General features: G+C 38.0%; 2 protein-coding genes across 2 annotated transcripts in view; both read right to left on the bottom strand.

Annotated features, from left to right (window-relative positions):
- The window catches only part of smc2 (structural maintenance of chromosomes 2), a 43239-nt gene extending 34728 nt beyond the window's left edge, over positions 1 to 8511 (bottom strand). Inside the window, exons 1-6 of the mRNA XM_088342680.1 lie at positions 7992 to 8511; positions 7771 to 7920; positions 6086 to 6208; positions 5956 to 5994; positions 5751 to 5861; positions 5622 to 5666 (exon numbers count right to left, since the gene is read on the bottom strand). Coding sequence (XP_088198806.1) covers positions 5622 to 5666; positions 5751 to 5861; positions 5956 to 5994; positions 6086 to 6208; positions 7771 to 7920; positions 7992 to 8159 — 636 coding nt within the window. The 5' untranslated portion in view covers positions 8160 to 8511. The remainder of the gene's footprint in view (positions 1 to 5621; positions 5667 to 5750; positions 5862 to 5955; positions 5995 to 6085; positions 6209 to 7770; positions 7921 to 7991) is intronic.
- A 1826-nt stretch (positions 8512 to 10337) lies between these two features.
- Positions 10338 to 13393, bottom strand: exoc1l (exocyst complex component 1 like). The gene is made up of 4 exons (XM_088343208.1): positions 13341 to 13393; positions 13106 to 13232; positions 11359 to 11540; positions 10338 to 10607 (listed from the first exon to the last, which is right to left on the bottom strand). The coding sequence occupies exons 2-4, from the start codon at positions 13224 to 13226 to the stop codon at positions 10338 to 10340; spliced, it is 573 nt and encodes a 190-aa protein (XP_088199334.1). The 5' UTR covers positions 13227 to 13232; positions 13341 to 13393.
- Positions 13394 to 15276: the final 1883 nt, after the last annotated feature.

The following is a 15276-nucleotide window of genomic DNA, read 5'->3' as shown; positions in this document are numbered from 1 at the left end:
CGCAATATAAGCACGGGCACAGTCTGAGCTCTACGATATTCTTCCAGGAGCAGTTGCGTCCTTTCCTTCCTACATAGGCTCTATCAAATCACTCATAAATGAATTTAATGCTACCATGGTTAGTGCCTTGGATTCAGTAGCGCCCATCCGGCTTAAATCACGACCTAAAAGACGCACGCCTTGGTTTAATGATGAAACTAGATCCCTTAAACGAGAATGCAGGAAATCTGAAAGAAAATGGCGCGCTACCAAGCTTGAGGTTTTCCATCAAATCTGGTGTGATAGTTTGTTGAAGTATAAAGCGGCCCTTGCCTCTGCAAAATCAGCCTACCTTTCGAAGGTGATTGCGACACAAAAGAACAATCCCAAAGTCCTTTTCGACACTGTAGCATCGCTTACAAGGCAACAGACTATCCCAGATACCTCCACTCATCCTGCCCACGACATAATAGTCTTCTTTACTAAGAAGATCCAAAGCATACAGGAAGAAATCGGCAAAGACAGTATTAATTCAACACATACTAAAGCACTGAAATCTATAGATGCACGACATGGTGGCTGTCCAGGGATTTTGTCCCGTTTTAGTGAACTGTCACTCAATAATCTTAAACAGATGGTGAATACGGCCAAACCGACGACTTGCCAGTTCGACCCGCTTCCAGGTTAACTTATTAAAGGTCTCTTTGGCGTTCTTGCACCTTCAGTTCTAAATATTTTAAACATATCACTCTCCTCAGGTGTAGTTCCAGCGGCTTTTAAGTCCGCCGTCATTAAACCCACACTGAAACGACCCAACCTTGATCCAGAAAACGTATGTAATTATAGACCTGTGTCAAACCTAACGTTTCTTTCTAAAATACTTGAAAAAGTAGTGGCACAGCAGCTGAATGATTTCATGTCCGAGAACAATCTCTTTGAATCAATGCAATCAGGATTCAGGGCTAACCACTCTACTGAGACAGCTCTGATTAAGGTAACCAATGATCTCCAACGGGCAATGGACTCTGGCGCATCATCACTTTTGCTGCTGCTGGACCTTAGTGCTGCATTTGACACAGTGGACCATAATATCTTGCTAGAACGGTTGGAAAAATGGATTGGTCTCTCAGGAAACGTCCTCTTATGGTTCAGATCCTACCTCTCAGATAGGACACACTGCGTTAAATATGGCGAATTGACATCTGAGCCCTTTAGTGTTACCTGTGGTGTTCCGCAGGGTTCAGTGCTTGGCCCCCTTCTCTTCAGCATTTATATGCTTCCACTAGGTGATATTATTCGCAAGTATAATATCAGTTTCCATTGCTACGCAGATGACACTCAACTCTCGATGGAAGAATCTGCCACACTAAACTGTGGAAATTTGGAGGCCTGCCTCACTGAGATAAAAGAGTGGATGTCACTCAATTTCCTGCGTCTTAACTCTGAAAAGACTGAAATGTTAGTTATTGGTCCATCTAAGCCCCGTGACTTATTCTCTAAAACTGCTGTGAACATCGACAATTGCCACATTACACAGAGCGACTCACTTAAAAATTTAGGTGTCATATTTGACCCCGATCTGTCCTTTCAAACACATGTGAAGAAAATTACTAGAACCGCTTGCTTTCATCTTCGTAACATTGCTAAAATTTGTCCAACACTTTCTCAGTTAGATGCGGAAATCATAATTCACGCGTTTGTTACCTCCAGTCTCGATTACTGTAATGCACTACTTTCCGGTCTTCTGATGACCAGACTCAAGAGTCTTCAGCTGGTACAAAATGCTGCAGCGAGGCTTTTAACTAGGACAAAAAAGTACGATCACATCACCCCAATATTGGCTAACCTGCATTGGCTCCCTGTTAGCCTAAGATGCGATTTAAAGGTTCTCCTATTACTATACAAAATCATACATGGACTTTCCCCCTCATATCTATCAGATCTGATTTCCCCCTATGTCCCGGCCCGAAGCCTTCGTTCTGAGAGCGCCGGTCTCCTGGTGATCCCAAGAGCCAAGAAGTGTTCCGCTGGTTTGAGAGCGTTCTCCATCCGGGCACCGGTGTTGTGGAATGCTCTTCCCCTGAGATCCGATCTGCTGCCTCAGTGGACATGTTTAAGTCTAAGCTTAAAACTCACTTCTACTCTATAGCATATGAATAACCTAAGCTTCTTATATGTAATAACTTGTGAAGCCCTTTGAGACTATTTGTGATTAAGGGCTATACAAATAAAAATGACTTGACTTGACTAAGAAGCGACTCGAGGTAAAGTTACAGTGCATGAAGGTAAAAATTCATGGGTTCCCCTGACGTTGTGTCCTAAATGCGGTATTTTGAAGTCGAGTCGAAGGAGAAAGAAGTTGAGTAAAGTTAGTTGAGTTTGTCGGGGAACCGGCTTCTTCGGCTCGGCTCACTAAAAGGAGCTCTTTCGGGTCCTAAACGGCTCTTCGGGTTGTTTTTGCTTCTTTAATCCCAACATGACCAAATATTATGTAAAATTATGCACAAAATGACTTAAAGGAAGGGGGAATAGAACAAAAAAGAAAAAAATACCAAAATGAAAAAGTAGTGAAAAGCTGAGAAAAAAAGAAACAAAAAGAGAAAAAAGAAAGAAAAAAGCCAGAAAAAAAAGAAAAGAAATGTAGGAAAAAAAGTAAATAGAGAACAAGAAGAAAAAAGTAACAGCTCGGAAAAAATAAACACAATGAGATTTTTTTAAAGGAATTTTTTAAAAAAAGTAGGAAAAAAAACACGGAAAAAAGAATAAAAAGTTTGTGTTGCATTCAAATAATTTCCAAATATATCAAGTGAATCTTGTTGCCAACATTGTACTTCCACTAAAAAATGTGATTAAGTACACTTCTGTATCTTACAACCGACTAAATAAGCCCCCAAAAATGTTAATATTATGCAACAAAATATATCAGGAAATAAAAAGAAATGGATATCTTGTGAAAGAATTGTAAGAACAAACGACGTTTGTAGGCCGTACAACCTTTGCAATAGTACATGAGTCAATTCATTCAAAAGAGAAAAATAATTTTGTATTTCCGGAAACTCAGCAAAATGTAACTTTGATGTCACGTTTTGGACATGTTTGATAAATAATTATCTTGCCACACTTATGGTTGCTCACTGTTGTGTCAAGCGCTGCTCACTGACTTTGTGTGAACGCTCAGACTCGTGGAAAATTAGAGGGAACATTGATTGGAGGTTACTCCTACAAAAAAAAGGGCTAAAATCTTAACCACGTAGTGTAGTTAAAAAAATTTGTTCACATGCCAGACAAGATATCCTGCGTTTTAGTTCAAATTAACCTCAAGCAACTACACTAGTGATCACAAGAGCCAAGAAAAGATCTGCAGTTTCGAGAGTGTTCTCCATTCGAGCCCTGGTGCTGTGGAATGCTCTGCCGACTGAGATTTGATCTGCAACCTCAGTGCAACTGTTTAAATCTAGGCCCAAAACACACTTCTATTCTATAGGTTATGAATAACCTATATTTCACATTGACAATATCTGTGTATTATTTGTTATTGCAACATCCGTTGCAGCCTGGTCATCCTGTAAGGGGATTACCTCATGTACATTCCCTTCATTTTCCTTGTGTTGAGGTTTTGAGTTTTTCCTTGCCCTAATGTAGGTTTTAGATCAGGGGACGGTGTAGTGAATAGTTTGCAATAATCGGTGGTTTGTCCAGCCCTTTGAGACTCGTTGTGATAAAGGGCTATAAAAATAAACATAACTTGACTACAGTAGTGCTTCTTTCCGTCGCTACCGACGTGTGGCACTGTGAAGAAATCCGCTTCCTAGTTCGTGTATAAACATTATTTACTGTCTCTTTAGCACACTAAGAACTTTGGCAATTTTATTGTTTAATTTCTCGTGCATCCATTCAAAATTGTTGGGGGAAAGTTTAAAAAAGAGGCGAACCGTTTTATTTGAAATGAAAGTGGAATGTGGTAGCTTGATGCTGTTGACAAAATGGTTGGATCGCTTTTTTTGGCCACTTTTTACTACAGAGGAAGTAGCCCAACTCTTAAAGCTCATCTTCCAAAAGTAAGTTGAACTTAACTTTATTTATCTTTATAGAGCATATTATTTTATGAAATGTTTATTTTTGGGGGACAAAACAATGCAGGTTACTTATACGAGCCTTTAACATACATTCCATACGAAATATAGCACTGAAGCAGCTTACAAACCAATTCAACTTACAAACGTTGGTCCTAAACCTTCGTAAGTAAGGCAGCGTCTGTACATTCAAACAACAGTATACTTCTAAAGAAATCCTCATGTGTATTCATTTACTTTGCAAATATATTTCCATTTGTTTTCTGTCCTCATGGCTGAAATGTCACAGTCAATATATGGTGGATGTCACAGTTGTATCCATCCATATTTAGTTTAAGTCCACAGTTTGACATGCACATTTACATAGTGCATGTCACTGTTGTTTTATATCCATATATATGTAAATGTTGGCTTCCGAGCACACCGTGTAAACAAAAAGAACGCAAAAACAGTGCCCCCCTTTGAAGAAGGCGTAAATAAGCATGGTGCTTTGTTGATTGGCATGAATTAAATTATCTCTTTAAGTCAAAACGACGTGTATTTGCGTAACGATGTCTCATGTGGTTTCCCCAAGATCAGATTGCAAGCAAACACAATGTACAAGGAGTTGTTTTTTACTAGACATGGAAAGGATTAATATTTATTTTTTCAATCCCCATCCAGGAAACAGACGCCTGTTCATTTTGGTTTGAGTGTAGCGAAAGGGTCATTGGTGTCCCTCTCCTGGATATCTACAACTCCCGCCACACCCTCAAAGCCACCCTGATTGCAGGTGACCCCACCGAACCATCTCACCTGTATTGTTTTGAGCCATTTGAGACTCCTTGTGATTAAGGTCGTCACAAATAAACACAACTTGACTTGACTATAAAGATAAACAAAGTTAATTTTCTTTTGGAGGAGTTAGGCGACCTCCTCTTCTGTGGTAAAAAGTGAACAAAAAAAGCAATCCAACAATTTTCTCAACAGCATCACGCTTTCTAATTCCACTTTCATTTAAAAAAAAACGGCTCTGCTTCTTCTTTACACCAACCATATTGAATGGATGCACAAGATATTAAACAATAAAAACGTTAAAGTTCTTAGTGTGCTAGAGATACAGTGCAGTGTGTATACACACAAACCAGGAAGTAGAAGCCGGATTTCTTCTTTGGGGTGGATGCTGGGTTACCTCTCACAGCACCACGCAGCGGAAAGAAGCACTACAGTACTGTCCTCTACTCTGAAAAAGGCGCACACAATACAAAATCTAACTTACAGCCATGTCCGGATATTTTTCAATATCCCGAAAAAAAATTAATGTACCATTGTTCGTAACTCGAATGTTCGTAAGTAGGGGAGCCTCTGTATAGCATATTTGACCAAAATGTTGAAGTTGAGTCCTGACGCCCTTACAGCGACAGAAAAAATTTGTAATGTACTCAAAAATCCGCAGAACTAATTAATAGAAAACAATGTGCAAGGCGCGGAGGAAGCAAAATTTAAAACGTGATATGGCAAAAAGAGCACTGCATCTTAAAAAAGCAACAGGAATAAAACTTTTTGCGAAAATTGTGTGGGTCAACCAACCTCCAATAGTTTCTGCATAGTCGGAGTAATCTCTTCATCCAAAATCTGAAAAAAATGAAAGCATATTTCATTACATTTGGTATTTGTGTTGAAAAGCACACTAGTATCAAGTTTTGGGAAGAGACGTACAGTGTGGATTTCCTTAAGCTTGGCTTCCTTCTTCTCAATTGTCTTTTGAGCGCCGATTTTTTTGCATTCATACATCCTAGTCCCTGCCGCTTCCTCAATCATGGCAAGGATCTGCAAGTGGACAACCTGGTCACTTCTTTTAGCCATTAAAAAAAAAAAAAAAAAAAAAAAAAAAGGGCTCATTTTCAATATGCCCAGACACTACCTCCGGTGGCTTCATATTGAGAACTTTGGTAATCCGTCCCTGAGGATTAAAATGAGAACACAGGTTAATTATATACAGTAAACCCTGATGGAAATAGTTAATAAAATGAAAATATGCATTGAAGACTGACCTGCATGATGAGAAAATGAGGGTTGTTGACATTAAGACCGACAGAACAGAACAAGTCCTGCACTCTTGTATTGTTAGCGTTGACTCCATTGATGAGATACTTGTTTCGGCCACCAATTACAACCTGGAAAATTAAAACTGACTTACTACAAAGGGATACAGTAGACACCCGCATTAAGACGCTTTCACTTTACAGCAGTTTTATTTTCAGCCCATTCTATGGCATTTTCCCCAGTTTACAACATCAACAACAAGTTATTTTGCATCCTGATACTTAAATTAAAACTTTGCGGCGTTCGTGCCTAGCACAAGTGTTTTTCCCTAAGATGCATGCTTGCTATTGATCAACATCACATAAAATGCTGGTCCGCAATTGGTTTGCGTCATGGCATCATGGAAATATAAATATGCAATTTGCTGAACTACCTCCCTGTATGCCTTTTTCAGTTCAGAATCTCATGTGCTTTGCAAAGACATTGTGAGTCGTAACCACAACACGGTATCTTTTGAACTATATCAAAATTTGAAAAGGAAACTTGTATAATGACAATAAAGTGACACTCATTCCAAAAAGGATGAAGGCACACGAAAGACTATCTTCTCCAAGTTGCGAGGATGTAACCAATTGACGACCTGGACTATAGTTTAAACACAAGCTTTGGTGGGCTGTACGTTGCCCAGCATTCGATTTGGACAAGGTTGTTGAGGTCCTGGTTTGTTGAAAAAGTGCCAGGGAGACACTTGAGTGCATACCTGTCAACCTGTACGTTTTTGCTGTACAAAGTACGTTTATTATGCATTTTAAGACGTGTATCACGTACAAGAAAATCTGTATGGAAAATCGCAAATTTGTCAATTATGGGTACCATCCGGTATACACCGACTATCACGAAACGGCAAATCAATCAAGTCAACCGAGTTCGCTGCGATCGCCTCTATCTCGGTATCGTTTTTTTCGTTGCAAACGAAGCGAGCGGTTTGATGCTACTGTGTGCATGCGTCTGATGCCTGGGGATTTCCCATCATGCATCATTCAACATTAGATTTCATGTGGTAGTTGTGTAGTGAAACAAAGTCTGTCTCTTTTTAGAGAATCTGCTTTTTTGGCTCAACTCATTAAAAAGAGCCGGCTCTCAAACGGCTCACTTGCTTTGATGCATTATAGTACGAATGTTGTATAAAGAAGTTAAAGAAAAAAGGAAATATAAAAGGAGAAAATGAAAAAAAGACAGGTTTGTGGTTATCCCTTTAATCAGTATATTACCAACAATAATATAATGCAGAAAATGAATTAATAATTTGAATAAGAAAATGTATTATTCTACTTAATTTCATTTGCATGTATTTTTTTATTCTACAGTGAACCTCCAAGCTACTTAATTTTTGAACTTTTTTTATATTAAACCTCATGTCGAGCAACTCAGCATCTCACAACAAAATGTTAATTAACAATACATATGAAATAACGAAACACATGTACAAATTAACATGTAAAACTACATAAATAGACACGTTTGAAAAAAAAATATGGTGTAAGATTATTTTGTATTTTGTAAGGGAAAATACAACATTTTGTAAGGGCATGGAGCCGTGGAGGTTGACAGGTATGCGAGCAGATTCATGTCGTATCCGAGTCTACGGTAAATACTTGACCAGAAAACATTTGGTTGCACTTTTATCACAAACCTGTCTTGTGACTGTAATTTCATTATGAGATTCAAAGCCCAGAGGACTCTGGCTTTTGTTTGAGTTGTCAAATGTGATGGACACGGTGGCCTTTGTGATTCCTCCTTGTCCGTTTTTGTAGACCAGATCCTGGAGGTTTGAAGCTCGAACCTTTTTCAAAAGCATGTAATAATAAACACAATTGCACAACATGGTAATTTGTGGCCAAAGGGGACACTTACATGAGTCAGGTTGGTAATGCCCAAAAGAAAACATATGGAGTCCAAAATGTTGGATTTGCCGCTACCGTTGAGCCCAGTAATGGCGTTGAAGAGCGGGTCAAAGCCGTTGATCTCGGTACGGTGCGCGTAGGATTTAAACCCTTCGATTATAATTGACTTGATGTGCATCTCTAAACTTTAAAAAATAATATTTGTATCTAGTAAAACGATTGTAATGTTTACCGCGATATCAACAACTACAAAGTCGTTGCGTCTTCGAACTTGAATTTTGGCGGCACGGGGACAGGCGCTAGACATCTTTTTGCCGGATAAAAAAAGAAAAAACACGTAAAATGTTTACGTTTGAGAGTAGACAATATCGACTTGATTCCTGCTTTGAAAATTATTATTCGATTAACAAGACTTAAATTGACTCACTCTTTTAGCATGTGTCTTTTTTCCAACTTTATTTTTAGGCATATCTTACAACAGCTAATAAGATCGACGCCTGCGCGGTGTGGCATTCTGCCGTGTCATCGTGACGGCCATATTGGAAAGGTCAGCGTCCTAACTTCCTGAAACTTGCAGCAATTTTGAACGGTTTATAGTATAGTAGTATAAACTTTATACTGTACTTTTCATTGGTGACAGAACGGGTGCAGGGAACATAAAACAACGAAGGGTATAAGTACAAGGGGAAAAAAATATTCTTTTTAATCTTTTATTTTCCACTTGTCATCCTCCTATCATTGCTTCACCTAGTTGAAGTTTTTTTTCGCAGTTTTTTTTCCAAAAGTAAAAACACCATTAAATTGTTGTCTTGCACCAAATTGTAAAATTGGGGGCTTTTAATTTGGTCACAATAAATAAGCAATTATAAACCATACCTGCCAACACAACCACTTTACACATTAGGCGACCACCTTTTGCCCCTTGAAAATGCCTACCACTTTTGAAGAAAATAAAATCTTTTTTTTTTTTTATTCAAAGGTGGGGTACATTGTTGATGTGTCCTTAAAAAGTTGGATGTAGAATATAATCTCTATAAAGTATCGGCTTTTATCTTACTTTTTTCAGAGTGGTTTAGGATGAGCAATACATTAGGAAGCTAGAAAGTGGGAGGGGAAGGGGTGGTGGGGAAATATTTCATGCTTGTGGTCGCGGTTTTCTGTTAGTGTAGTGTGAAAATGTTGAAAGTAAGAAAAGGACTGTTTGAAATACAGTCAAAACTCCAACCCAAACCCCCAAAAATATGTAAAAAAGAAGAGTTTATTGGAGAGTGTATAGAAAATGCACGCACTTGCATGAGCTACGCAAGCAGATTGACAGAGGCTGCAATGATGATTTAAGACAGAAGATGGAATCGCCAAGTAGAGCAATTTCAAATTCCAAACAGAACCTTTAAACAACGACAAAAAAAATTATGACTTGAGACTAGTATTCTAGTCTATGGACGCTTGATTTTGAAGTAAGACTAAGTCTTTGTGTGTGAATGAACCGCTCCGCATTAGAGTTCCGTTTGGTACAGGTTTGCCATTTTTACTTTTAAACAAGCTCAATTGTTTGTTTTTGTTGGAGACAGAGTTTGTTTTGCGTGTGAAAATAGCGTGTCTGATGCAATCCGCTGCTTTTTAATGTAAAAAAATTGGCATGTGTGCTAAACACTGATCATTATTTTGAAAATAAAGATAATTATTACATACACAACTCATTATTTCAAATATGCAATTACAAATTCCAAGTATTTTTTGTTTATTTGTCTGTTTGTTTGTTTGTTTGTTTTTGACAAACGATGCAAAGAATAATGCAGGTAATGTATTTGTAACATTTAAATCTCATCTCAGACCTTTCCCTCACATCTTGTGTTAATTAAAGAAACACAGTACTCTATGTTGTTTTGAAAAATTATTTTATTTTCTCTGAGTACACTGCAATTGTCCTGCGAGAAGATCACAGACTTCATCTGTCAACTAAAGTCAGGGCGGGATTGGCTTTAGACTAGATGTACCTTTGACCCAGTGTAGGATAAGCAGGATAGAAACTAAAATGGCTAGAGTGTGTATGCACACAGCAACTCACCTTGTTTTTTATTTCCAAGAATTAAATAAAACTGTTTAATACTCTGAAAACAGGGCCATGAGCATTATATTTTTTTAATATGACACTGGCAATAAAAATAGTTACAACTTGCATTCACTGTCATTATGCATTCAGTTTGAATGCACCCCGTCCAATCCCTAGTAATGCAACAAATAATTCTTCCTCGTCAATTCATGTTTTGGAGGATGAACATGTTAAAGCTTTAAGACCTAAACAGACTTAAACATATACACATAACACTTGAGCACACATCATTGTGGATCTTTGTTATGCTTCCAGGGGCACAGGACACATGGACAGACATACCAAGTTAAACGCATAGAAACATATTTGTGATAGCACCACACAGTCTCCTCTGTTGGAGTAGAAGGATGTGGGCTTGATGTAGGCCCAGTCAAAGTTGGCCAGGTTCAGTGACTTCTGACCATACTGTTCACAGACACCAACCAAAGCACGCACAAAAGCGTACTTGGCCGAGCAGCTGACCGCACGCACTGTGCGCACCGTGTCAAAGTGGAGCAGGAAATATGGGTCATCCTGAGAAAAGAACAAATACAGTGCAGAAGTCAGGTGCTATGTTATTGAAAAAAAAATAACAATAACAACACAAGGCTGATAGCAGATTGCATTCAAGTTCATCATTCCGTGTTAGGGAGCTGCAGTACCTGGCAGTACGGTTTCAGATCAGGGGATGGTGTAATTGTGCAGTCCTTTGAGAATTTTTGTGATTAAGGGCTATACAAATAAAATTGACTTAACTTGACTTAACTACACAATTTTTCCGCCACAAAAGCAGCCCACACGAAAGCAAATGTATATCGATTTTGTTGGTATTTATTGGGGCTGCCTTGACACAAAACCTTGCTAAAGACATTCGCCGAGGCCTAAAATACAAATGTGTACGTTTTCATGAAAATTGCTTTAGCCATTTTGGAGCCTATAAGTCACATACATAGGCCTACTATCTTTTCTTTAAACCACAAAACCTTTTATAACAATACATTTGGGTGGAATGGTTGATCCTGAAGTCTTACCATTTGAAAACCAGATAGATTAAATTTACCATAAAATGTTAAAGCCATGTAAACAATAATCAGATTAAGGTCTTAATTTGACTGCCAGTTTTCTGATAATTATGGTTGAGTTACTCCGTTTCTATTCCGATAATCTCACAGTTATACTCATTTGAGTAATCAGATTGCTTGTGTACACAGGCAGGTCACCTCATTTGGGATATTTTTATGTCCCAAAGCACTGTGGGATTTGTAGTACACAGACAAATGTTTACCACATCAGGGTCTCGTCCATCCACAAGAGTCAGGTCTTTCAGGGACCAGATTTCTGTTCTCCTGTAACACTCCTGGATGCTGGAGCGTTTGGTGTGGCCCCTTTTGGAGCCGGATTTCACGGACATCTGCGTCATCTGGCACCGCACAATGCATAGCTGCACGAGCTGTTTTCTATTTGCAACTGCGGAAACACATCAATGGAGTTTGGCCAACATGAGTTTGTCAAGAAAATGAAGCAACTGCATAAATGCATTTTGTGAGGTTGTATGTTGCATGTGGCACTGTTGTGAGGACAGAAAAATATGAGTAAGAAAACCATAAAAATAGGAATTATTATCTAAAGAAAATATGCCCTCAACCCAATTATTTTTGCACAGTATTTACATTCTTTCGGTAATTTTGTTATTGTATTTTACTTTATGTATAAAATATCTTTAATTCTATTGTTTGTAAATGCTTTATAGAGAATGTTGTATACGTTTGAATGATTATGTAAAGCTCATTGAGTTACTATATGTGATCTATTAAATGTTCAATATTCAGGACTATCTCAGGAAATTACAGTAGTGTGATAAGGTTATTAGGTTTATGTAATGCAATCAAAACAATGTCATACATTAGGGTGTCATTACAAATCCAATGAAATATAGCAAGCCTTTTATTATTTTAATTATACAAATTAGTTGAATGACCTAATAGTATACCTTTTCATGATATTTTAATATTTTGGGATGTGATACTTGAGCGCAGCACGGCAGCACAGTGGTTAGCGCGTCCGCGGCACTGTTCTGAGGTCATGAGATTGAACCTTCCTGTGTGGAGTTTGCATGTTCTCCCCAAGCCTGCGTGGTTTCCTCTAGGCACACTGGTATCATCCCACATCCCAAAAACATGCATGTCAGGTTAATTGGCCGGTCTTAATTGGACCTAGGTATTAATGAGCAAGTGAGTTGTCTGTTTCTGTGTGCCCTGCGACTGGCTGGCAACGAGTCCAGGGTGCCCACTGCCTGAGGATAGCTGGGATGGGCTCCAGCACCCCCGCGACCCTACTGAGGATAAGCGGTGCAGATAATGGATGGATGATGGATGAATGGCTGGGATATTTGAGTGAATGTTATATTCAGCAATATCTAAAACATTAAAGATTTCAGAAAACAAAAAACTTTAAAACAATATTTTATTTTCTGAGACAGTCCTGTATAGGCAAAATCTTTCATTCCAGCATGGAAAAAAATAGAACAGAACAGTCTTTAATGTCATTGACAACATTGTGTAGATTGCTTGCAACAAGGTTTAACGTTGCACTCCAGGATTAACATGTAATAAAAAACTTCAAGATTTTTTTTAAAGAATATTAAGATATATATGCAATATTCACTATTCAGTGCTCATAACCTAACCAGTTCAGGGTTAGGAGATAGCTGGGATGGGCTCCAGCACCCCCGCGACCCTACTGAGGATAAGCGGTGCAGATAATGGATGGATAGTGCTTGTAACCTGGCCTCAGTTGTAATTTTTTTTGAAAAAAATGAAAAAAGTGCAATGACATAGGAACTGTGCAAAGATAAAAATAAAGAAAAAAATATGAGTATACATTTTCATATACATAGGAGAAATAATAAATACGTACAGTAAATAAATAATAGGCAAATGCAGAATTAACTTCAACTGGTACTTGCATTTAGTCATTAATCAAACATTTTTTAAAAACCCAATAATGTCAAAGATGCTGGGAGAGTTACCTACTCGAAACGCAGAGGAAATGTCTCCCGATCTCTGGCTCCTCGATCTCGATAAATTCCATCAGTCTTTGTTTGGCTGGTCGGAATAAAACCCTTTGCATCTCCTCCCTCAGAAGAGACGACATCACCTGCTTGGAGAGCAGACAACAAATAAACGAAGATGAAATGGCAACACCTAAATTGCAGATGGTGGGAACGGCAGGATGTTTTTTTGCCTCCCTTCTGGTTGGAGTACTTACTTGAGAAGACTCACTCACTGTCACGTGCACGGGGATGCACACATGCAGACACATTGTCCATTTTTCATTCTGCATGATTCAGGTGTAATCGTCCATGTCTCCCTACTCTACTATTTACCGGTACTGTCTTCAGTAAAAACTTGGCATAGAAAAGGGAGGAGTAAAAGTCAAACATTTTATATTTTTATTGTTGCACTTAAGCACCATCAAGAGCACAATCTGCACAATGATTGCACGATTATTACAAATATTCCGCATTCACAATAGTCATGAAGAAAGTTGGTGGAAAAGTTTGCTTTTTAACTCATTCAATGCCTTAATGTATAAATACGCTTTCAGAAGATTGGTCACTGAGTGGCAAAACGTAAAAATATGTTGTTGTTTTTTATTTTTTTCATTTTAAGAACTACTATTGGGTTTGGTGGAGTTCAAGTATGAAGCCTCTGTGAATTATTTTAGCATGATAAATCACCACTAGATGGCAGGAGTGGCTTTGTTCTAAACAATTTCCACACATTGACGAAGCCCCCACTTCTAGTCTTTCTTCCTGTTTCCAGCGATAGAAGTGTGTCGGCGGCCCTGTATGGCAAGTAATGTGGTCAGTGCAGCGAAAATAAGGGTAAGTACAGACTGTTAATACTTCATGCTTTTTTCTCACTAAAAAGATGATGACGTCCCTTCGACATTTCGTGCACATCGACAGGAACTGAATCGCCATGGTGACCCAAATCGTATGATTGCATCACCGAAAACATTAAGCGCTGAAAAGTTCTTGCAAAAATCATGCATAAGTTCAGTGTTCTTTCAATAAAGCGATATTGAATGTATTGTTATTGTGTTGTTATGCAACCTAAGTGTTAATGTGTTTTTAGGAGCATTGTTTAGATATTAGAGGTATCACAAATGGAAAGAAAAGAGCACTGAAGTGAGAGTTCTGCTTGAAATGCATTCTTTTTTCTCCAAAGTTTTCTGGCAAACGAGCATTTTAGAAAAAAGTAGCAATGTTCAACTCTCTTCTGCCTATATAGCTACAGAACTAAGTTTTCTGTCCATCTTCAAAAATGACTCGAAATGGCAAAAATTGGCTGGCACAGGCTTCGCACCTAACAATTAAAAAAAGATATCAAATATTAGAAAGAAAAAATATATTTTTTAAGATAGTTACATTTCTTCATTTTTACAGCCTTATTTAAAAAAACTGAAATGGGTGATTAAAAAAGAAAGAAAAAGAACACACAACGAAAAAAAAAGACAGTTCAATTTGCCTTTTTTCCCTCCAAAAATGTGTTGCTTGTAAAAAATCTCACAATTTTTGTCCTTATTGGGATGCAGCATTTTGTCACGTACATCACTGTGATAAGAGTGGGGCCTTTGTATGCAAATGACGTGATGGTAAATGGCACTAGTCAATTTGAAATTGTACACATTTTCGTTTACTGTTTTCCTCTGGAAAACTGAATTTAGTTTGTTTCAAGCTTTTGAGCTGGTAGAATTTTTGAACTTATGAGGGCATTTTCCTCTGTTGGTTAGTTTATTTTCCCACAATTACATCTTGTCCTTTATAACTCATTATTTTCTGATATTGGCTTCAGTTTAAGCAAGTAAAGTGTAGGGCTGTCATATGCCTTCATTTATTTCCAAGGTGTCCATGTGTGATGCGTGATATATATTTTTTACTCTAAGAAAATAAATGATTTAACCTTCTTTTACCCTCACATTTCAGCTCTATTGTTTATCCCGGCTGGTCAGTTTCGACACGTGTATTGAATAAGCCATAAAATACACAAAAAACAATAAGTCAGCATCCAATTTTCATCATTATCTCTAAGTCATTAAGACTTGTGATTTTTTGTATTTAGCACAATTACAAAGTTTCATTATGTCTCGTTAAAAAAGAGGCAAAGAAGCCAAAATGTCTTGCATTTTAGATACTTGA

This window comes from Urocampus carinirostris, chromosome 8 (genome assembly GCF_059441175.1).
Source record: "Urocampus carinirostris isolate Australia breed hairy pipefish chromosome 8, RoL_Ucar_1.0, whole genome shotgun sequence".
Taxonomy (NCBI): domain Eukaryota; kingdom Metazoa; phylum Chordata; class Actinopteri; order Syngnathiformes; family Syngnathidae; genus Urocampus; species Urocampus carinirostris.
The sequence above is the reverse complement of the archived record's forward strand: the minus strand, read 5'-3'. Positions and strand labels throughout refer to the sequence as shown.